The sequence below is a fragment of the Theropithecus gelada genome, chromosome 12 (genome assembly GCF_003255815.1).
Source record: "Theropithecus gelada isolate Dixy chromosome 12, Tgel_1.0, whole genome shotgun sequence".
NCBI classification, from domain to species: Eukaryota; Metazoa; Chordata; class Mammalia; order Primates; family Cercopithecidae; genus Theropithecus; species Theropithecus gelada.
Window position 1 is genome coordinate 114,263,689 of NC_037680.1, and position 23,963 is coordinate 114,287,651.

At 46.5% G+C, this 23,963-nt stretch overlaps 1 protein-coding gene and 1 long non-coding RNA gene across 7 annotated transcripts in view; both read left to right on the top strand.

The window, feature by feature from the left end:
• The window catches only part of LRRFIP1 (LRR binding FLII interacting protein 1), a 167,532-nt gene that overhangs the window by 115,819 nt on the left and 27,750 nt on the right, over positions 1-23,963 (top strand). For 4 of the 6 annotated variants that reach the window (XM_025404132.1, XM_025404133.1, XM_025404135.1 and 1 more), the window contains 4 exons: positions 12,660-12,695; positions 13,488-13,613; positions 17,618-17,788; positions 20,339-20,431. In XM_025404132.1, coding sequence (XP_025259917.1) covers positions 12,660-12,695; positions 13,488-13,613; positions 17,618-17,788; positions 20,339-20,431 — 426 coding nt within the window. Of the gene's footprint in view, positions 1-3,134; positions 3,213-12,659; positions 12,696-13,487; positions 13,614-15,510; positions 15,583-17,617; positions 17,789-20,338; positions 20,432-21,691; positions 21,785-22,977; positions 23,071-23,963 lie in introns of all 6 variants that reach the window. The other 2 variants (XM_025404134.1, XM_025404130.1) reach the window with 2 other exon arrangements.
• LOC112635968 lies at positions 3,468-5,760 on the top strand. The gene is made up of 2 exons (XR_003122111.1): positions 3,468-3,875; positions 3,947-5,760. It is a non-coding gene; the product is annotated as an uncharacterized LOC112635968 (long non-coding RNA).

Consider the following 23,963-nt stretch of genomic DNA (forward strand, 5'->3'; position numbering starts at 1 on the left):
GGATGCACCTGTATTCAGAGGCTCCTCCCCAATCCTATAAAAATGGCTTCAAGCTTCCAGGAAATAGAATTATTTACTAAGAAATACTTGAAATGCTTTTATAATTTTGCTTTTCAAGTTAATCAGCTACTTACTTGGCTAAATCCAGTTTTATGACTTACTGTGCCATTTGGTCCAGCCATCATGAATATTCATGAATTCTTACGATGTAAGCCAGTCTAACCTACAGTTTTCTTTAAAATGTAATTTATGAATGTTAAATCCAGTAGTTGACATAGCATTCGTTTTTGTCGACAACTGATTACACATTTATCAATTTTTATATTGCATAAGTTGTTCAGTATTTTGCAGCGCACTATACAACATATGTTTCCCAGTTGGTAAACATTTTCATAGGCCATTAGAAAGCTCATAAACCATGCGTGAAGAATGAAATAGCCCTGCCTGTGATGTGATGGATAAAGCACAACTAAATGATTTTCTTTTATCAGAAAAGAGGGAGCATACTAATTCAAGAGAAATTTCCCCCAAGCACCAGCTGGTTTTCTGGTGTCCTAAGTAGGGACTCGAAGATCTGGCAGGACAGAGGGCTCCTGATGCTCTCTAGATGCTACTGCGTCACCAGCCCTAGTGAGTCGTCAGCCCTAGGTCCTTGGCCCTTATTGCTCTTCGGCGAGCAGTGATTTCTGTGCTCTTAGCCCCCACAAGAGTTGCCTGGGAGTGATGGCCTTAGAGAGTTAAGAAAACAGAAGGTCATCTTGTCCTGGCAGCACAACTGCCTAAAATAGGGATGATCAGCTCTGCTTGGGTAGCAAATTAGTATCGTGAGGAAGAGGGAAAGGGCAAGGAAGTTCCTGACCTCCCAACCTCTCCCATCTTTTCCCTGGAACCCTCACAGTTCCCCTCCAAGTGGATCCTCCATTCCTTATGTTTACAGGAGGGCCTTGGGAGAGAGCCACCCCTGCTCTCAGTCCAGCGTGTAGGGAGGTTGCGGCCCAGGATGGTGTCCAGAGTGGCCCCGGTGCCCAGGCCTGAGGTCCCAGCCCCAAGTGGTCATGACATCAGGGTCCAGGCTGCCCCCAGGCCTGCACAGACAGCCCTGGTCCTACTCTGGAGGACTTGCCCTGCCCCTGGAGGACTAGGAATTGCCCCCGTGCAGCTCCTGAGTATGAAGTAACTCTCTTCAGTGTTGTGACAAAGCTGGGACATAGTCATCACCAGCGGCCTCATCTGATCCAGGAGCCGAGGAAGTTATTTCTGGCAGAAAGTGGAAACAGAAGAAGCCCAACATGTACCCCCTTTCCTAGTCCTCAGCTCCTCCGCGTGGCCCACGTCCTTACTTCCATGTCACTTCCTAGTCCTCAGCTCCTCCGTGTGGCCCACGTCCTTACTTCCATGTCACAGATGACGGGCTAAGGAACTTCCACAGCCACGTGGCCAAGAAGAGATGGAGCTGTGATTCAGACTTAAAGCTTTCTGACTTGCATTAGCTGCACGGTAGCCACGTAACTCCTAAACATAAGATGCACGTGGACCATGGCGATAAAAGACTTTTACTTTGTTCTTTTCTGCATGATTAGGTCGAGTTGGAAGGTTTGAGAACTGCTTTTGCTTAGGGAAGCTTGGGTGGGCAGTAAGCTCTATTCACAACAGTTCACTGTGTCTTTGCACCATAACCCAGGGCATGGATGACATAGAATGGTGAAGGATTTGCTGCGGGATGAAGTTTTCCTCTCTCATATCAGGAAACCCTCAGGCAAAATTCTTCTGCTTTAAAGTGCTGACATTAAGTGTTTTCCTTTATTTTCAACAAGAAAGCCAAAAAGTGAGTCTAGGAATACTGGCGATTTTCTTGAATATCTCGAATATGGCATCGATGCTGTACATGTGGTGTGAACACAGCACTATTATCTGTGTATCTTAAGCAACACCTTGCACCTAAGTGTAAGTATATAGTAAACATGTATCAAATAAAATAGAGGTGGATGGGTCTGGGGAACTTGCCCATCTTGACCACAGCCCTGTGCAACATTTAATGCTTTCAATTGACATTTGATGGTTATTTTAGTCTACAGTTGAAATCATTCGTTCATTCAACAAGTGTTTCTTGAGTTTGCCAGGCCTCATCTGATCACTAGCCCTGGTGAGGAAACAAACTAAAAAATGGTATTTGAGATGAGATCATGAGCACCCCTGAAGATCTGGGCTTCCTTACAATTCGCAAGCAGGGCACTCCCTGCAGGTCCCCAGCAGAGCCTGTGAGGCCAGCAGAGGGGTCTGTGCCCGGCACAGTGCAGGGTGTCCAGGGGCTGGAGTGGAGGGGACTTCAGCAGTGGCGGGGCTCGCTGTAGGATGCTGCATGGGTCTGTCTTGAAGGTCTCCTCCGGGCGTGTCGGAACCTAAGTAGAGTTCAAATCCTGCCCCCGCCCCTCCATGCCTTGCTCAAGAAGAATATGAGAATGTTTATAAGAACGTGAAAATGTACCTAAGACCAGCAGATGTGACTATAAATCAAAGTTACAAGGGCGTGGCTTCCAGATAATGGAGTTGCTGGTATTTTCCTTCACCAGAAGTGAGAAAGTTCAGATAAATGGATAGACAGATACGTACATAGCAACCACTCAGGTAGAAGGTAATCTGGCAATTTAAAAAGCCATACATAATTTTGTATTAACCCTAAATCTCATTTTGCTTCCACTTGGAAAGATAGTGGAGAAGCAAAAATGTTCCCTTGCTAAGGCGCCAAGCACCCTGTCCGAGTCTTCAGTTTCTGTGCCGGAAGGCAGCTTAAGTTCTCAAAACAGTCATTTCCATATCCACGAGGTGACTTTCTGTGTCTCCACTGGGTGCGACTGCACACCCAACTGAATGGATGCTTTGTGTTATTTTCTTCTTCCTAACTCTGAGAAAGTCTGTGTTCCTCTGATAATGTGATTTTTTTTTTTTTTTTATTAGCGAGCACTGATTTGAATATGCGTTTGCTGTCTAACCCTAACTCTATTTTCCTTGCCATGCGTGGCTAACCTCCACCACTCACGCAGCATGTTTTCTGTCGGCCTCTGTTCTCCTTGCTCCTTTGCTGACCCTGTTCCTTTCTTTCTGGCTGCGTGTCCTGACGGCGGCTGTGTGGGCAGCCCTCGGAGTACAGCGGCCACCTCAACTCCAGCTCCCGCGCCTCCTCCAGGGCCAGCTCGGCCCGGGCCAGCCCTGTGGTAAGTTGGCCTCCTGGCCTTGCTCCTACTCAGCGTCATCCTCCCTCCCGCTTCCCTTTACCCTCCTCTTCCAACGTCTCCAAATTTAGAATATTACTCTGTGGTGATATTATTAGGATTACATTGCTCAACTTTTCAAGGACCATGAAATTGTTAGCAGTGCTTAGAGATGGGGGTCTTAGAGGAGGGAAACTTTACACAAAGGGAGAAAATAATATAGCCATGTGCACGGATGTGTGGTTTTCTTTTTATGATTAAAAATTTGAAGTATTGACTCCTAATGTTTTGCTTGAAGTGTTACCTGTGATCAAACCCAGACAGCGTTTAAGGTAAAGCGTGACCTGTAGATGCCGGGATGCTCCCAGTTCTGCCCCAGTCATTCGTTACCCTGCTGGTTCTCAGATCCTTCGAAATGTGTGGATTTACAGCCCTGCATCCTGTTTGTCACTCAGCATGGCCCAAATTTTGTTTCGGAAAATAGGAGCCCTGTTAGGTCATCTCCAGCTCGTGAAGTCTCATTATTATGTGTTTTACCCTGGGTTGTTGGAATTTTAGATACGGTTTTACCTGATCTGATACTCGAAGGTGACGCTATCACTCTTTTTAAAGGAAGAGTTTGCAGGACAGTTTTGGCCTGGGGGGTGTGGGAATGGAGGAGGGGAGGTGGGCTTGTGGCCAGGGAAGGGGCTCCAGGACAGTTTTGGCCTGGGGGGTGTGGGAATGGAGGAGGGGAGGTGGGCTTGTGGCCAGGGAAGGGGCTTCAGGCTGCACAACCCGACCAGGGTTCCCACCCTCAAGAGCCAGTGGGAAACCTTGGGGAGAAAAAGCAAAGATGGGCAAGGCTTCTCTGTTTGTCTCCACCCATATCGAAATTTCCAGCCTGAGCTGGGTGTGGTGGCTCACACCTGCAATCCCAGTGACATGGGAGGCTGAGGCAGGAGGATTTCTTGAAGCCAGGAGTTGGAGATCAGCTTGGCCAACATAGGACATTCTCCCCATCTCTAAACAGTAATAAGAAAAAAGTTAGCCAGGTGTGGAGGCACGCACCGGTAGTCACAGCTACTCAGGAGGCTGAGGTGGGAGAATCGCTTGAGCCCAGGAGTTCGAGGTTGCAATGAGCTATGATTGCGCCACTGCATTTCAGCCTGGACAACAGAGTGAGACCCTGTCTCTAGAAAACAAAAACAAAAACTTCTCCCAGCCATAGAGCAATTAAAATGTGGCTCTTAAGTGACTTACTGAACACCATACTTCAGCATGCTGACCCCTACAATTTCGTAACGTTCCTAGTAATCAACCAAGAAGTCGCAGCGCTGAGACCTCCGCTTACGCAGATGTACCTTGTTTGGCGGGCTTTTCCTGGTGATTTGTGTTTTAAATTAGATGCAGTATTTTAGAACTGTGAGGTTTCCTACCTCGCACCTGATACCTGCATTCAGGTATCAGCAAATGCAAGTATCAGCTTCTTTGGGGGAAGAAAACCCAGGGTCTCTGGCCACTGACTCTGAGGCTATGTTGCAGAACTGCGCAGCCTCCACGCCACCCACTATTTTCATGACCCCGAGGCCACGGCCCAGGTGCCGTTCATCACTGTGCAGCATGGCTTTCCTGTACTAGAGGAATGTTTCCTCCGTCCAGCCGTGGAGAGCAGGAAAACAGAGTTCAAGAGGGGCGGGCATTACAACAGCAGTGCCTGTTTCTCTGGGGGAGGACTCTCCCCTCTGTATAAGTTGCAGACATCCAATCTTGTCACGCATTTGGCTCTGCCCAGCTGGCCTCACAGGCATTTGAGTTTGTGTTCCACCCCTCCCCATCCCAGAGCCCAGCAGTCAGCAGTGAGAGAAGGCAAATGTGTGCAGGGAGTGCGAGGCAGCAGCTACCGTGCAAACTCCAGGGGCACACCGCCCCCCAGTAAGTCTCTCCCCAGAGTGCATCAGGCAATAACAGGAAGATCCTCAGCTGTTCGTTATGATACGATTTCCCATTTTCAAACCTGATGATGCCGTTACTCAAGTAACCGAAAGTAAATGGTTGTGAACTAAGACATTTCAGATCACAGACTCAGTAAGCCTGGCCAGCCCCCACGGCTGTGTCTTCCTTTAAGTTGGGATCTCTGTATTATCTCATGCTCTATAGTAGAGCAATAAACCTAAGCTAACTTACGTGATCACTTAAAACTACCAGGAAGAAACATTTTCCATAATAAATCTAATGTAGAATTGCTTTGTCTTCTCACACTCACTTTTCAGAAAAGAAAATATATATATTGCCAGGCGCGGTGGCTCACGCCTGTAATCCCAGCACTTTGGGAGGCCGAGGCAGGCGGATCACTTGAGGTCAGGAGTTCGAGACCAGCCTAGCCAACATGGAGAAACCCCGTCTCTACTAAAAATACAAAAATTAGCCAGGCGTAGTGGCGCATGCCCGTAATTCCAGCTACTTGGGAGGCTGAGGCAGGAGACTCACTTGAACACAAGAGGCAGAGGTTGCAGTGAGCCAAGATCACACCACTGCACTCCAGCCTAGGTGACAAGGCAAGGCTCCATCTCAAAAAAAAGGAAAAGCAAAAAAATATATAAGTATTTACAATTGACAGAAGAATGTTGTGGCTTTACTTTCAGTGAATCCCAAACACCCTTAATGCCCTCCATACCCTCCGCCTGGTTCCATTGCCCTCCGTACCTTCTGCCTGGTTCCAGTGAGACATGACAGTTGAATTTTGTTAAGCATTGTCTTTATTCAATCATATGATGAGGTCACAAAATAACAGGGCTCAGTATAGCCACTTAGAGATTCAAATGACGCAAATTTCTTTGTCATATGAAACTGACTGAAGAGATTGAAATGATACAAATTTCTTTGTCATGTGTTTTCTAAATTTGCAGAAAATTTACTCACAGGTATAGTAGATGATCATCAACAGAGAGATGTGGGTTCAGCCTTCCTGAGTGTCCTGGGACCTGATGGGGGTGGGTGATCTTATATCTGCTCTTCCTTCCCTGAATCAATTGCTCAACTAACAAAGGTCAGTTGATTGTGGGGCGGTTGACACGCTTAGGGAACAAAGGTCAGTCCTGCAGTGAGGGACGGGGCTGTCCGCTTCCTCATCCTGGGTGCCTTATGTCGGTTGGGGACCCCACATCTGATGACACCTCCTGTATGTGGTTCTTAGAATGCAGAGGGGTGTCTGTAGAGTGCAGGGCAGTTCCCTAGGGGATGTGGTTATGGTATCCCTTGATTGATCGTGTGGAGGATAGAAGAACGGTGAGTACGGGCGGCATCCCTGGTATCTGAAGAGAGCCTGGGAGACAGAACTAAGCTAGCTCATTTCCATAATTTCTAAAACTCGTGGTCCTCTTATACTGAACCGGCTCCATTTCTGTTTTCCGTCTTGGGACATTAACACCATTGCTGGTATATTTTGGATCTCCTGGGACAACAGAAAGTGCTAGTGGGTGTATTTGGCCTTGTTAATGGGAAGAAGCCAGGAGGGCCTGGATGGGACTCCCTGGTCCTTCTACCTGGGAGGCACGAGCAGCAGGTCTTGGGCAGGGCCTGGAGTAAGCGTGGTGGCAAAGGTGAATGACCCTCCAGTCTGGCCTTCCTTGGGGTCACATGGAGCAGGCAGTGCTCTGAGGCAGGGAGTTTCAGAACCCGGGTTCAAATGTCGCAGCTCTCATTCCTGGTTTGGGACATCTAGCTGGCCATGTAAACTTCTTGTGCCTCCCCTGGAAAGAGGGGTCATGATTCCCTCAAAAAGTAAAAACAAAAAAACAAAGGGAAAAAAAAAAAACACACACACACACACACGGTTACTTTATTTCTCCTTGGCTGGGGTTAGCCAGGGATGGGATACGGTTGTTGTAGCGAGGGCTCATGGGAAATGCTCCCAGGCCGGTGACTTCATCAGGAACATGTATCCAGGGCCAGTATGAGTGAGGACAGAAGACAAGAAAAATGTGAAGTCAGACAGGGTCAGCCCTGTAGGCTCTGTAGGGAGTCCCGCCCTGGGTTTGGGAGACACAGGTGCACAGGTGAGCATGTCACGCCCGTTAGAGGTGAGGGAGGGCTGGTGCCCCCGAGGGGTGGAGGGAGGGCAGTGCTATTAAAGGGCAGTAGTAACCAGAAAGAAGGAAGTGACTGCCTGTCCCACTTCGAGAAAATGAAAATGCTTCAGTGTCCAGAGACCACCACCAGGGTCAGGACCTAAAGTTTTCTCCACCCGCTTGGTCCTCCCAGGGTCCTTGGGAAAGCAGAGAGGGCATCGGCCCCATGCCAAGACAGACATAGAATACTGTTCACCTCATTCTCATCTTCGTCCATGCTGTGGATGAACTGTGTTTTCTTCCTCGCCAGCACGGCCAGGACCTTCTCCTTGAGGAAGTTGTGCTTCACTCATTCACTGAGTGTTTATTGAGCACCTAGAATGTTCCAGAAACAGGGCCGTTTTATGAGAAATGCAGACTTGCCCCCGCCCTCATGGGATGCACAGACAGAGGGCAGATGGAAGCTCATCGGGTGATCACACATGGTGTGAAGCCCAGCAGCGGGGGTGTGAGGGGAGGCAAAGGTGCCTCCAGAGAGCTGGAATCCGGAGGTTTGACGGCCCAGGCTTGGGCCATACCCAAGCAGAGTGACTCCACCTGGTGAAGCCAACAGGTCTGGGTCATCCAGGCCCCAGAATCCCACTGGGAACCTGGCGAAGCCACCACGTTTCTGAAACATCCATCAGTAATGTCCCGAGGGGAGCCCGGGTCGATATCTTCCCTTGTGTACTCAGAGAAAACAGGAGCAATGAACTCAGATCTCTGCCCATTTGAACTAGAAAAACAGCACTATTTTGACTCATGTTTTTTGTTGCACAGAGAGGCAGGGGCAGGGACCAGGTGGAAAAACGGGTCTTGAATTATAAACACCAGAGTTCAAAGATAAGTCATTCAGGCTAAAGTACATATTATTGGATTTATAACCAAAAACTGTCACCCTAATGATGGACTGTGCTATCATTTAAATGTGAAAGAAATTTACCCTTAAAATCAGTGTTTTCTGAGCAGTGTTTGCTATTAGTTTGTGTCTCAAGAGGGACCTCACAAGGATGTTGCTTCGGTGATCCCTTTTTCCACCCAAGTCTGGTGTTGCCTGGCTGGACACTGGGGACAGGTTCTTTTTGTACCTGGGCCCTTGAGTAGGGTCTCTCTGGGTACGTGAACAGGTGCCACATATTCTTTCTCTAGGAAAATGGACAGGCAGCTGGAACATGGAAAACTTGGCATTTTAGCCTCACCAGGCATCGTGTGTACAGGAGTCTAGATAGTAAACTCCTTTAGACACAATGTTAGAAGTTTGGAATTAATAAAATATTTAATGTGCTCCTTGAAGCGTTTGTTTTTGAAAGGAAAATTGACGTAAACTAAACTTCCACAGACGTGTTTTAGAAGTGACTGTTTCCAGATTTTCAGTGATGTCTTTGTATACACTCAGCTGTGACTATAAAATATGACACACATACTTTATAAACCTGTTAGTGTGAAGTTTTCACCCTGACCTGAAATGTTTAGTATCACTCAGAATACGCGAGTCACGAAGCTAACAGGCTGCAATGTGTGCGGCGCTGCTGCCCTTCCCGTGCAGGAGGCCACTGTCTGCAGGGTCTGGTGCTTTCCCGTCCTGGGCTAGGGTGGGTGAGCAGAGCAGCTTGGACCGCCTGCAGCCACCGTGTCCTCTGGACCCTTCTCTGCACCATGCCCACCTCCTCCAGGTCCCCACACCATGCCGTGCAGTGGCTGTGACAGTGTTTAAAATCCTGTCCTGTCTTAGATTTCTTAGTCATTTTAGGGAGGAGGTGCTGTGCTTTATGTCAAGATGAAACACAACACCTGATTCCTTACCTGGCTCTGCTGGGGCTTAGGAAAGTGGGCTCGTTAAGGTGGGCTCCGCTGCCTGCAGCTTCTGTCCGGGCCTGGCCCCTGCAGCTGCGACACACCACCATCTGGTGGACGCGAGTGGGGCTGCGTGGCTTTCCACGGGGCTGAACAGTCTTCCTGTGTTTCGGGAAAGCTGACAAATTCCTTTTTCATTCGGAAGACACACAAAATGAAATTTACTCTACTGTGTAAAACAGAGATAGGTTAAACGGTTCATTGCCATCGTCTTTCATCAAGAGCTTAATTTTTAATTTTTCTCTGCATGGTCTCTACTTAAAAATATGCCCAGATTTTATTTTGAGTCCGTCACGTTCTTCAGAGCAAGGACTTTTTTAAAATGATAGAAACAGCAAACTATGGTTTTTGGGGTTTTTCCCCTTATTTGATACTTTACAAATTGTAAAAACAATAGATGTAGACAGTTTTCATTAAAACCATGCAGAACAAAGATGTGTTAAAGCCGTGTCCTCCCAAAATCAAAGTGTACGGACCCCCTGTTTGTTCTTTCTCAGCTTTCTTGCAAGAAATACCAGAAAGAAAAAAAGACTTGGGTAGGCCCTTCTTTTACGGGCACAGATATCTTTGTAGGTGAACGAATGCGCTCCTTGAGCTTCGTTTATTTCTCCACAATATTTATCCATTGCTGACCAGCAGCCAGAAACACTCGTTTTACACCGCGGAGAAAAATGCCGCAGGCTTTTCAGTGGTAACTTGGCAGCCTATTAAACTGGACTTTCCTATCCCACCAAGAGTTAAGCTAGCCTCTTTATTTTCATCTTATTAATATGTGTTCTGCAAACTCACTTATTCTAAGGAATAAAGGCTTTGGGCCCAGGAGATTTAATGAATTTATTCTCCAGGAAACTAAGTGCTAGATAGTTCACATTTCCTTGTTATTTGAAATTTTATTTATTTTATTTTATTTGTTATTTTTTTTTTTGAGACAGTGTTACACTCTGTCGCCCAGGCTGGATTGCAGTGGCATGATCTCAGCTCACTGCAACCTCCGCCTCCTGGGTTCAAGAGATTCTCCTGCCTCAGCCTCCTGAGTAGCTGGGATGACAGGCACATGTCACCACACCCAGCTAATTTTTGTAATTTTAGTAGAGGTGGGGTTTCGCCATGTTGGCCACCTTGGTCTCCAACTCCTGACCTCAAGTGATCTGCCCGCCTCAGCCTCCCAAAGTACTGGGATTACATACATGAGCCACTGCGCCTGGCCTTGAAATTTTGATTTGAAAAACATTTCGGGAATATTTGTATTCCCATGTGAAGAGAAGAACCACACTTGAATTGCTCCAGTCATCCTCACACCTCCGAACATGGCTGCAGGGCTTCTGGGGCTCTGCTGGATGAGATGGTGCCCATCTGATCGGAGTCTGCCTTGGTGCCCATCTAGTCAGAGTCTGCCTTGGTGCCCATCTGATCGGAGTCTGCCTTGTACCTGTCTGATCAGAGTCTGCCTTGTACCCATCTGATCAGAGTCTGCCTTGTACCCATCTGATCAGAGTCTGCCTTGGTACCCGCCTGATCAGAGTCTGCCTTGGTACCCATCTGATCAGAGTCTGCCTTGGTACCCATCTGATCAGAGTCTGCCTTGGTACCCGTCTGATCAGAGTCTGTCTTGTACCCATCTGATCAGAGTCTGCCTTGGTACTCATCTGTTCGGAGTTTCCCTTGGTGCCCATCTGATCAGAGTCTACCTTGGTGCCTCCAAGTACACAGTTAGGCTGATGTGGCATGCACATCTGAAAAAATAACTCTAGATGTGCATTTTGACACGTCAGCAAATGCAGGTGGTGTGGGCCACAGCTGGAGAGCGCCGTCTTCACTGCAGTATATATAGCTGGGCCGCACCCAGCGTGAGAATGGATATCAGGGAGGAGAGCTGTAAGCCCCTGGGATTGTGGACAGCTCCCATGAACACATGGTCTTAAACAGGGCCTTGGGTGGGTCCTTAGCAGCTGTGGCTAAGTGGGCAGAGGGACCACCCCACCACCACCCTGCCCAAAGGGCTTATTTAGCAAAGAGGGGAGAGAGGCCAGCCTGCCCCTGGCTGCATCCTACTGGCCTGAAAGATGTGGCCTCTCTGCCCCCATTTCCACTCCTGCTCTTGGGACACAGGAGACTGGTTCAATGAGAGTAGAAAGTTTATTTTTGAAGACCCGGGTGTAGGGTGGGTGGGTGAGACCGTGTGATGGCTTTGGGAGCCAGGCCGCAGGGCTTAGCTTGGATCTGTTGAGTAGGAGACCCTTGAACATGGCTACCCTGAGCTAAGCTCTGGTCTTCGATTTTGCTTTCTTTTGGATTAACCGAGTATTTTGTGGGATTCCATTTGATCCCTTAACTGGCTGACCAGCTGTGACTCCTGGTTATGTTGTTTTAGTGCTGCTCCAGGTGTCCTTGGAGAAGTTGAAGGTACAAGGAGTTTGCAGGAGGGAAGGTGGCAGTTAGTGAGCCTTCCTGGTGGGGCCAGATGGTGAGGGCAGGGGCATCTGGTCCAGCGTGGACTCGGGCCATAGATGGAAAGTGGTCATTTGGAGGTCACCATCTCTCTGGCACCCTGACCATAGCACCTGCACGCCTGTACTGAGCTGCTGGTCCCCGGCACCAGCGTCTGTGCAGATCAAGTGTTGGTGAGCCGTGGCCTTGGCAGCTCTCCATCAGGATTTCTCAAGCTTCATTCTGAATTATCTCTGTGTGAGCTCACAAGGGTGACTGCAGAGTCCCAGGTCACCGCTCAGATCTGCTGAATCAAGCCTATGGTCTGCAGTTGCCGGGCATGTCTTTGGCTGATTTTCTGACAACCAAAGTGAAAAAGTTCTGAGCTACAGGAAGCTGGGTTGAAGACATGATGGGGGAAACCATGATTAGTTGACAGCTTTTCCCAGAGAGTTTGGAGACAAACTCAATCTTGGTAACCTTCCCAGTGGGTTTATGTTAAGAACATTCAATGTGGAAAAAAAAAAAAAAAAGCAGCACTCCAGGTAGTTAATATTTGTTTAAACAACGCTTCCCCACCCTGAGCCCCACAAAAAAAAAAAAAAAAAGAAAGAAAGAAAGAAAGAAAGAAAGAGAAACAAATAAGCCTGTCTTTTGTTGGGTCCTGAGCCAAGAAAGAAGTAACCCCACTACCAGCCTCTGCCTCTTGTCCTGAGACATCCTCATGGTGCAGGGCCATCTCCAGGGTCCGTTCCTCATGTGCACCCCCTCTTGTAGTTCCACAGCCTGCTGTGGGTCCCAGTGAGACTCCTACCTGAGGACAGGAGAAGAGGGTCCTCAGGGACGTCCAAATGAGGACAGGAGAAGAAGGGGCCTCACAGACGTCCAAGTAGGAGAAGTGGGAAAAGCCAAATTTGGAGGATCCCACTTTTCTGCTTCTAAATTACGAAGGAAGCGAATGTTTTGTTTTTGGGTGTGTGTGGGTTTTGGTTTTTTTTTTTTATCATTCTTAGCCCCTATCTTCATGTTATCCATTTAACGCTTTTAAAGTATTTAATATGTTGTCCATTTTCCTCTACAGGTAGAAGACAGACCAGAAAAAGATTTTACTGAGAAGGTAAGGAATCGTTCATAAACCTAGAGGGTCCCGAAAGTTGTGGATGAAATTGATAAGAAAATATGTTGCATGGTCTTTTTAATAAAGATGTTCTCCAGTGAGGGAATGGACTAGAAAGCGGCCCACCTAACCTGGCATCACCTCCCTGTAGGTAGGCCACCGGGAGTCCTGTCCAGTGTGCGTTAGACCCTGCAGAGCAGGGAGGCGTTTATAATGGGCCCCACCGTGGAGTTTAGGGTTAATCCAGCTGACCACAGAGCATCCAGGAGGTGCCTGGAAACGATCCTCTCCTTATAGCTTAGCATAAGTCCATGAAGAGCTTCCAATTTAGAAACGGAATTAAAGTAACAGTCCTGTGATGTTAGATTTACATGCAGTTTTGGTTTTGTCTAAAATCGCATCTGGGTTAGTCCGTTCTCACACTGCCATAAAGAACTTTCCTAAGACTGGGTAATTGACAAAGAAAAGAGCTTTAATTGACTCCCAGTTCCGCATGGCTGGGGAGACCTCAGGAAACTTACAATCATGGTGAAAAGAGAAGCAGGCACCTTCTTCACAAGGCCACAGGAGAGAGAACATTTGCAGGAGGAACTGTCGAACACTTACAAAACCATCAGATCTCCTGAGAGCCCACTCACTATCGTGAGAACAGCATGGGGGAAACTGCCCCCGTGATCCAGTCACCTCCCACCAGGTCCCTCCCTCGCCCTGTGGAGATTATGGGGATTGTAACTCCAGATGAGATTTGGGTGGGGACACCCATATCAGCATCTGATCCTCTCAACGTTCCAGGGGTCTCGTAACATGCCAGGCCTGTCTGCAGCCACGCTGGCCTCTCTGGGTGGGACTTCCTCTCGGAGAGGCAGCGGAGACACCTCCATCTCCATCGACACGGAGGCGTCCATCAGGGAAATCAAGGTGAGATGCTCTCTTCTTACTCACGACTTGAGAGAACCTTTTGTAAAAATCAGTCTTTAGATTAAAAAAAAAAAAAAAACTTAATTCATAAAGTTCTGGATCTTTCTTCTTGGTCCTATCTCCCTCACCTCCCCTAAAATATGATGTTCTCCTAACATCAAGACCCAGCTCACGTAGTGTCTCCTGCAGGAATCTGATCCTACTCACTGACCCCCCCAGCAGGGCAGACTGTGTGCCGGCCCCCTGCGCCTCTCAGCACCCAGGGCATACCTTAGTGAGAGCACTAGGCACGTTGTGTTGATGCGCTTGGTCGTCTCTGTGTGCTTGGTCGTCTCTGTGTGCTTTGTCGTCTCTGTGTGCTTGGTCTGCGTAGACATTCAGTCCACACGTTTGGACACCAGACGGCTTTACCTACTTTCACACAACCTTCCCCACTAAGTATGTTCCCCTTCGGCCTAGAACATGCCCTTTCCTTTCTCTTTGTAATATGCCTTTAGTAGACCTCATCTTCGTATTTTAATGATTTCTTTTCTCCCGCTGTAGTGTAGGTATTATTCTCTGCTCTATCGTCAGCACCCAGGACAGTGCCAGGCGTTTGGTAGCATTCCATGTGTTAGAGAGAAACACAGTGCTATTTGTTAAAATAACTAGGGTCAGTGCATCTGAAAACCTGAAGACTGGAAGGGAAGGTGAGGTGACTAGACCTGTGTCCTCCAGGGAGCAGAACCAAGACAGAAGCAGCTGAAAGGAGCCAGAATTGACTCTGTTTCTGAATTTTCTAGTGCTTTAAACTAAGTTTAAAAGAGAAGCAGCTCCCACTGGGGATGTCTGAGCAGCTGCATGGCCATTTGCCAGGGAGGACAGATAGGGATTTAAGCATCCACCAGAGGTTGGCCGGGGTCACCTTGAAGGTGCTTCCAACACCTATGTTTTATAAGTTTACAAAACCAGAAGAGCCGTTTCCCATATGCCACCCCTGGGCCACCTGCAGCTCCTCATTGCTTTCCATTTTTTTCCTTTTTTTTTTCTTTTCTTTTTTTTTTTTTTTTTTTTTTTTTTTTTTTTGAGACAGAGTTTCGCTGTTGTCGTCTAGGCTGGAGTACAGTGGCACACTCTTGGCTGACTGCAACCTCCACTTCCTGGGTTCAAGCGATTCTCCAGCCTCAGCCTCCTGAGTAGCTGGGATTACAGGCGCCTGCCACCATACCCGGCTAATTTTTGTATTTTTAGTGGAGATGGGGTTTCGCCATGTTAGCCAGGCTGGTCTTGAACTCCTGACCTCAGGTGATCCACCCACCTCAACCTCCCAAAGTGCTGGGATTCCAGGCGTGAGCCACTGTGCCTGGCCTGTTGTTTCCCTTTCTACAGCAGACTTGGTGGCAGTCCTGATGTTTCCCTGCCCTTAGGTTGTGCGTGCCGTTCATTTGTTCAGGTACTTACTGAGAGGCTGGCTCATGCCAGGTGCTGTTCCAGGCACCAATAATTTGGCAAAGTAGAGACTTGGAGCTCCATAAATGCAGGGGAAAAGTGTTGCTGATTTCTGCCTCTAGCATCTCACTGTATCTTGCAGAGTAGGAACTCCAAGTGCTTGAATGAATTACTAAATAGGAGTTGAAATAACCTGTACCATTTTCAGAAGCTCTATTTTGCCTGTTTTTTAAACTGTGTAAAATCATATGAGATACACCAGGATTGCATAAAATCATGTAAAAATATCATGTGGGATACACCTGAACTTTAATCTTTAAATATTGAAGTTTATTTTCCTTTAACACTTAATAAAAAAGAAAATTGGGTGCTCAGACTACCCAAGTAGAAAGTACCCTGAAGTATGAAAGATGTAGGGAGTCACCTGTTTTCCCTTGACATCATCTGCCTTTTCTGCCATTTCCCCCAGGAACTCAACGAGTTAAAGGACCAGATTCAGGATGTAGAAGGCAAATACATGCAGGGGTTGAAAGAGATGAAGGTACCAATTCACAGAAGTGTGGTCTCACCGTATTAACCCAACTTCACTTAAAAAAAACAAAATCCTAAAGAAGAAATTCAAAGTGCATGCTTACTGTAAAGAGGCTCCAGGCTGTAGAACTCACAATGGCAGGAATGCCGGCATGGGTGTACACTCACCATTTTCCCAAATGCATTGTTTGAACCAAGACTTGAAAACGTAACTCCCCAGTAGAAAAGGTTACTAACATACTCCCTGACGCATGTCTTGTACTCACCATCCTTCTCTAAGGCTTCAAACCAGTTTCTTATTTCCCATAGGCGTGTACCAGACACTTGAAGAAGGTTTGGTTTTCTTCACTTTTTGTAGTAGATGTATACAAAAATGCTTAGGTTGATTTGCTTCTCAAAATATCTGATGTCTACTAATAAGGCCATCCTTACATGCCACACTTTTGAAATATCCCAGTTATTTGTGTCCTGTAAAATGCTGCTAATTGAAGTAAAGACTGACTGTGGCATTGGCTTTCTTGGAGCATGTGCACACTGCTTTTAGAGTGTGCAGTGACTTCATTGCACCAGCCAGGAGATGTGGTTGCCCTGTTCCTTGACAGTAAGGTGAGCACTCAGTGACTGTCTTCATTAGGCGCAGATTGTGGATCTGGAAGTAGGTGGCAAATCTGTTACTCCCTTTTCAGCCCCCTAGAAAGTACCTGAGAGATCGTCTGAATTTAATATCAAAGGGCACCAGACAGAGGAGGTGACATCAGTCATGACTAATTCATTATCTTCATATCTGTCACCTTTCCTGAAAGGGGGAAAAATAAGACTCTGGCTTTCAATTCATGCGAAAAAGGGAGCCCCTTGGCCAGGCGCAGGGGCTCACGCCTGTAATTCCACACTTTGGGAGGCCGAGGCGGGTGCATCACCTGAGGTCAGGAGTTTGAGACCAGCCTGGCCAATATGGCAAAACCCCGTTTCTACTAAAAATATAAAAATTAGCTGGGTGTGGTGGCACACACCTGTAATCCCAGCTACTTGGGAGGCTGAGTCAGGAGAATCACTTGAACCCGGGAGGTGGAGGCTGCAGTGAGCCGAGATTGTGCCACTGCACTCCAGCCTGGGTGACAGAGTGAGACACTGTCTCAAAAAAAAAAAAAAATTAAAGCTGGTGGGGAGCCACTGAAGCAACCAGAGACCCACTGGTCCCACCTGAAACAGCTGTCCTGGTGTGGAGGTGCAGAGCTAGACCAGCACTGGTCCCTCCAGCCCCCTCGTAGCCTCTGCTGCACCTGAACAGGCAGCTCCTGCCTCTGCCTTTAGCTCTGCATGTATGCGCCCTGACGGTTCTGCTCTGTCTGTTCTGGAATCGCCTTAGCCTCCTCATGTTGGGGACCTGCAAGGGTGTGAGGCAAGTGAGGGCATTATGATGCATATTTTACAGGCCTCTTTCTCTGGACCGTCCTTCAAAGGGAATGACCTTTGTCTTTCCAGGACCTGCCCAGTGAGATCTGCATGCCATTTTCCTATGGGTCAAAAATCTGAAATCACTACTGCTCCTTTCCTGATTCATAAGCCAGAGTAGGGCTGGTTGGCGGTCACTGTGGCTTGTGGCCCTGAGTAATTACCTCAGCCATCACACACTGGCTCTTTCACAGGGGCTGGTCACACGCCTCTAGTGATTCTTCAGAAATCTGTTGAACAGCCTGACATCCAGCCCTAAGACACCATGCTGGGAGGATTCCCCAGCTACTGAGTGGAGCCAGAGACTCTACTGCCTCTGTGACAATATCCCTTTCCATACTGGTGTCTCGTTTGTTCTAATGAGTGTGTACATTGCTTTTACTAGCGAATTTTCTGAGCAATGAGAATTTGACCAAATTGAAAAGGGGAATTTCCGTGCATTTGGAGTTGCCATGTGTTTCTTCCTCTGATCCATTTGCTCTAAGAAATATAGTCTAAGTTTAGGACTGAGGGTTTTTTTTAACAGAATACTGAATGATTCTTTGTTTTGATTTTTTTATTGCAATTTCAAAAATATGACCTGCTTTCCACAGGACTCTCTAGCAGAAGTTGAAGAGAAATACAAGAAGGCTATGGTTTCCAATGCTCAGCTAGACAATGAAAAGACAAACTTCATGTACCAGGTTGATACCCTAAAAGATATGTTGCTGGAGCTTGAAGAACAGCTGGCTGAATCTAGGCGGCAGTACGAAGAGAAAAACAAAGTAAGCATTAGTATGATGCAGAATATTAGGATAGGCTGGATGCAGTGGCCCAGGCCTGTAATCCCAGTACTTTGGGAGGCCAAGGTGGGAGGATTACTTGAGCCCAGGAGTTCGAGACCAGCCTGGGCGACATGGCGAGACATCATTTCTAAAAAAATTAAAACAATTAGCCAGGTGGCACATGCCTGTAGTCCCAGCTACTTGGGAGGCTGAGGTGGGAGGATCACTTGAGTCTGGAAGGTTGAGGCTGTGATGAGCTGTGTTGACACCACTGCACTCCAGCTTGGGCAACAGAGAAGACCCTGTCTCAAAAAAAAAAAAAAAGGAGTGGTGGGGGGTGTGTGTGTGTGTGTGTTTATATGTATGTGTGGATATATCGTGTGTGTGTGTGTATGTATATATAATGTATAATTTACATTATGTATTTTTGTATTTTTAAACAATGGCTCTCCAGTTATCCAGGAAATCCAAACATCTGAGAATAAATGTACCATACTCTTTGCCAAGTGACTTGAAATATTGATACGTATAATTTCAACATGTAAACTAGAGACAGTTTTTCTAGGAGAACATATAAGCTAAAATCAAACTGTGAAAAAACATACCTATGAAAGAGCCACCATGCTCAAATAAGGTGTGATCAGATGCCTCAGGATTTTCCTGTTAATATATATTTTCTGATTTTTATTTTATTCTCTCTTAACACCATAGAGAAATAGTTATGAGTATCAAAGATTTTAAGAAAATTATATTATTTCCTGCTGATTGGGAAAAGACACAGTTACTCCACTGAAGAATTAAATATATCATCAAGCTCAGAGAAAGACAGTCTTATTTGAGCTTTCAGTAAGAACCACTGGAACTAGTTTGTTGATAGCTGATATCAGATATAATTTCTAGCGTGAGTCTCAAGCATGAGTCACGTGTTAAGATAAGTAATGACAGCAGACTGATTCCATGAAGGCTGGGCTCGGATGTTCTTTAGATAGAAAGCAAGGAATACTTTTTTCATGTTTTTAGGAATTGTCCAATTTTTCGGAGATTCTGAGAGAAACAGAAAATGTAATGTGTGGGTGTTGTTGGTGTTGTTTTTAACTGGCTGATATCCTCTAAATCCGAAGGGTTAAAACCGAGGTACCCTTGATAACCCTCAGGCCTGCTTCTTTGACTGCCATAGAATTGAGTTGGAAGCTGAAGATTTTATCCCAGAGTTCCTGATAGCTGAACTCTGAAAGAGGGGAGAAGCTTTTCACAAGACTGATGTCATGTGGGAACAGAGGAGTGGAGAGCACATCCCAACCCGCCTCGGGTGGGGGCCTGTAATGCATTTGCACTCCTCCTGCAACGCTGTCGTTAGGCATCATTCAGTGGACTGAGAACTCTCGAGTCTCACTCCAGAGAAGTTGGATGGTGCTAGAATGCTGTCCCGAGATGGACACAGGGGCTATGCAAAGCCCCACAGGAGGGCACCAGCCACCCCCAAGCTAAAGGAAGTGGGTGAACAGAACTGCTAGGGTGAGCAGAAGCTCAGGCCAGATCCCATCTCAGATCACCCGCCTGACAGGGAAGGGGCATCCTACAGGCCTATAAGCTTTCAGCAAAGTGGGTTGGGTCCCAGGCCATCACCAGGGATGGCGCTGCTGTGACTGGGCAGGAAAACAGCAGAGCCGAGCTGCCAGCTTCCTGGGCTGAGCCTCGGGAGGGGAGGCGGGGCCTGAGGAGCAGCTAGGTTTTGCAGGCTCTTCACTTGCTCCCCCAAACTCTCCTGTTTTGTCCCTTAAGGGGCAGCCCCCCGAAGCACAGAGCTGGCCACCAGATGTTCATGAGAGATGCTTAAGTAGGTCATATTTATCTCCTTTTTATCCCAAAGAGTCTTCCTTGTCATATTTCAGCAGGGGCCATTTTATGGTAAGTCCTTGCAGTGCTGTGGAAGGCATCAGGCTCCCTGGGGGGGCCCTTCCTTGGCTCTTGCTTCACTGTAGATAAGAAATCAGGAAACCCCTGTTGATTGTATCATCTCATCAGGTTAATTTGACAGTAAGTCATCATACATCATCTGTAAAGTCCAGAGGAATCTGTTCGTGTTGTTTCAAAGGCCGTGAAGTCCAGGCGCAGTGGCTCATGTCTGTAATCCCAACAGTTTGGGAAGCTGGGGCAGGTGGATCGCTTGAGGTCAGGAGTTTGAGACCAGTTTGACCAACATGGTGAAACCCTGTCTCTACCAAAAATACAAAAATTAGCCAGGCCTGGGGGCGGGCGCCTGTAATCTCAGCTACTTGGGAGGCTGAGGCAGGAAAATCACTTGAACAACCTGGGAGGTGGAGCTTGCAGTGAGCTGAGATCGCAACACTGCACTCCAGCCTGGGTGACAGAGTGAGACTCCGTCTCAAAATATATATATAAATAAAAAACCAAATAAAAGACCTTGAAGATTGTGATGACCTAGGAGCAGGTGATTTGTTCCAGAGAAACTGTCAATCGTGAGAACCTGAACTGGCATGCCAGAAACATGGGATTCCACTGCTTCAGTGCTGTTTTTCTCCTTTACAGGAATTTGAAAGGGAAAAACACGCCCACAGTATACTGCAATTTCAGTTTGCGGAAGTCAAGGAGGCCCTGAAGCAAAGAGAGGAAATGCTCGAGGTAGGTAGCATTCTCCTGCTTTTCTTTTCCTTTTTTCCCTTTGGAGCATTTTGTCAGACCATGACTACCTTAGCTTAGGCTGCAGTAATGAAATACCATACACAGCATGGCTTAAACAACAGAAATTAATTTTCTCACAATTCTGGAGGCTGGGAGTCCAAGATCAAGGTTGGGTTCAGGTGAGGCCTCTCTTCCTGGCCTGCAGACAGCCACCTTCTTGCTGTATCCTTCCTCAAATGGTGGAGAAAAAGCAATCTCTCTGATGTCTCTTCATATAAGGACACTAATGCTATTTGATCAGGACCCCACTCTTATGACCTCATTTAACCTTAATTACTTCTTAAAGACCCTATCTCCAAATACAGCCACATTGGGCATTAGGGCTTCAACAGATGAATTTAGAGGGACACCATTCATTCATGGCAATTACTAAAGTTTTCAGTTTTCTTAAAACTGAGAGTTTAGGCTAACTCTCCATTCCTAGATTTACAAAACAGTCCCTCTCGTTGGTGGACATTCCTGTTCTTTGGTGATCTGGTGTTTGTTTTCGGAGGTGTGGTGTACAGAATAATGGTCCCCCAAAGTCGCCCACATCCAAATCCCTGGAAATTGTAAATATGATACCTTACATGGTTCAAGGGCCCCTGCAGTTGTGATTAGAGACCTTGAGAGAAGGGATTATCCTGGATTATTTGATGGAACAAGGGTCCTTCTAAGAGGAAGGCAAGTCAAAGGCAGAAGTAGAGGATGTGACACAGGAAGCTGAGGTTGGAGTGATGCAAGAAAGGGGCCATGAGCCAAGGACAGTAACTCAGTCTTAGAAGCTGAAAAAGGCAGGGAAACAGATTCTCACTAGAGCCTCTAGAAAGGCTTGATTTTTAGCTCATAAGACTCATTTTGGATTTCTGACCTCTAGAATTACAAGAGAATAAATTTGTGTTTTAAGCTGCTGAATTTATGGTGATTCATTACAATGGCAATAAGAAACTAATACAGGGTTGGTTTTTAATTTTTTTGACTTATTCTTTAACTGCTGCCCTGAAGTGAGAATTTCACCCAAAGCAGGTTTTCTTCCTGCACTTGAAGCCAGGAGTAGGACAAGGAGAAAAATCTTAGAATGCCGACGATGAATTCAGGGTTGTTGAGGTAAAAGGGTGCTTGTGGCCTCACTCACTGTCCCAGCTCTCAGGTTATCTCTTGGGCTGGGGTTTTTCTTCCTCTTTAACCCTTTATCTGCTTTCTATCTGTTCCTTTCCTCAGGAAATCCGACAGCTACAGCAGAAACAGGCGAGTTCTATCAGGGAGATTTCTGATCTTCAGGAAACAATAGAGTGGAAAGACAAAAAGATAGGGGTAGGATTCTCAAGTCTTGAAAATCTACTCGAATGGGCAGCCTGCTTAGCAAATAGAGTTTTTTTGCTTAGCAAATAGAGTTTTTTCAGAGTCTTTAGTTTGCAAAACCGCTTGTCTGAGTATGCATGCAACTCCCACATGACACAAAGTTGTATTAATTGATTTAATTTTATTACGTAGTGAATACACTAATGTATCCAAATTGATATGAACTTGGAATGTGACATGGTCCGTCCACGGAGGGTCTTGTGAATGCGTAGCCATGCTGTCTGCCTGCCCCGTGGGTGGGCCGGGCCAGTGGTTGTTGAAACACCTGGAATGAGGAGGGCGCTCTGGGGAGGTCTGATGTGTGCAAGGCCAGACTTCTTGGGATTAACTGCCTGGTGGTGCTTTGAGAAAAAAATCTAAGCACCACCTGGCAGATATCCCCACCTTGAAATCTTCCCCAGGGAAGGCCTCCACATACCCTTCTCCCTGCACAAGAAGAGAAGAGGCAGTTCTACACTTAGAATTGAAGAATAGGGGGAACAGAACCCCACAAAGTAACTGTTGTGATTCATAATGACAAATGGTTTCCCCAAAATAGTGATTCATACACCCAGCTCTGATAAAGACGTCGAGATACTTGTACAAACTGTCGGCACATGGACTCAACAAGCCACACCGTGTTTCCACTGTCGTGCTCATCAGCACTTAGGATTGTGTGTATGTGTGTGCACACATGCACACTTTAGGACCACTTTGTTTATCTGAGTCGATGGATACCAAGAATCAATGTGTAAAAATAGTCTAAATGGCTGCAACAGCTGTTCTGGGAGGTGCTTAAGCAATCCTTTTTCTTTATTGATCCCTCATTCAAGTGGAGACTTTGCTTAACTCTAACGCAGCTGTGAACACGCAGACAACGCTAGAAAGTGATGCAAATATAGTAACCTCTGGGACCCCGTGCTGTGTTTGTGTGCTTCAGAATGCGCATGTCTTTCATGGAGTATGAACAGTAACATTTTTTGGATTATATATACTAAGTGAAAAGCTTAATACTTGGATTTTGTTAGTATCTTTAGGCAGAGTCTCTTTAACGTCTAGAGTCCACTAGTGTTTTAGATGGTAGAAGCCTCCTTCTGGTTCCCGCTTCTGAAGTAACTTGCTCGTCTCTGCAAATCTTCTTTCTCTTGGCTCTGCTGCACACTCAGGCGTTAGAGAGGCAGAAAGAGTTCTTTGATTCCGTAAGGAGTGAACGGGATGATCTTAGAGAAGAAGTAGTCATGCTGAAAGAGGAATTAAAGGTATGAAGCCAAAGTACAGTTTTATAAAAAAAAAATCCAAGTGACAACAGCAAATTTTGGGATTCTGTGAATATGTGTGTACATAATTAATTTTATGTCATTGAGCTTAGTTCTGTTAATAATTCATATCTTGGGTTAACTGACACCGATGAGATGTAAAATAAATGTAGATTCAGTGGGTGGTGCCCAAGGTCTTTTGATGTTAATAAACATAGCTGATCTTGAACGCAAGAATTTTTTGATATATTATCTAAATTTTTCTCATACTCATTAGTAAATTCTCCAGGATATTACTCAGACTTAGAGAATTAATTTGCCTCTTTATATTAAAACCCCCAATTTAAGGACTTCTCTAGATGAACAGTGACTTGGGTAAGTGGTTTGAGCAAGGATCCCGCTAATTAGACTTTGAGACCTACTAACTAGATTACAGGTGGAAGAAGGTTCCCTGTCCTTTGTGGGCCATGCTAAGGCGTCTTCATGGGCTGCTTGACACAGGTGAAGTGCCAATGACAGCACTCTGGGTGGGGGTTTCCTGAACTGTCACCATCTGCTGCTTGGCCTCCAGGGTCAAAGCCAGAGCAGTGAGCCAGCCAGGTACAGGCTTAGAGCTAAGATTCGTAATTCTGCTCCTCAAAGAGGCGATCAGTACAGGGGAGTTCCTCACACACAAGGGAGAGAGACGCGGGCGGCAGGAGGGCGTGGGTGAGTGATGTCTGCAGTTGCGAAGTGCCGCTGTTTTCAGTGAATTCTGTTTCTTTTGAATATACTGAACGTTCTAGCCACCTCTTAATTCCTTCTTTAACGTAAGTTTCATATACGCCTTTCAGAACATGTATATATTTCTTTCTTTATCTGGCTCTTCTTTTTAAAGAATGCAACCAGGGTTTTAA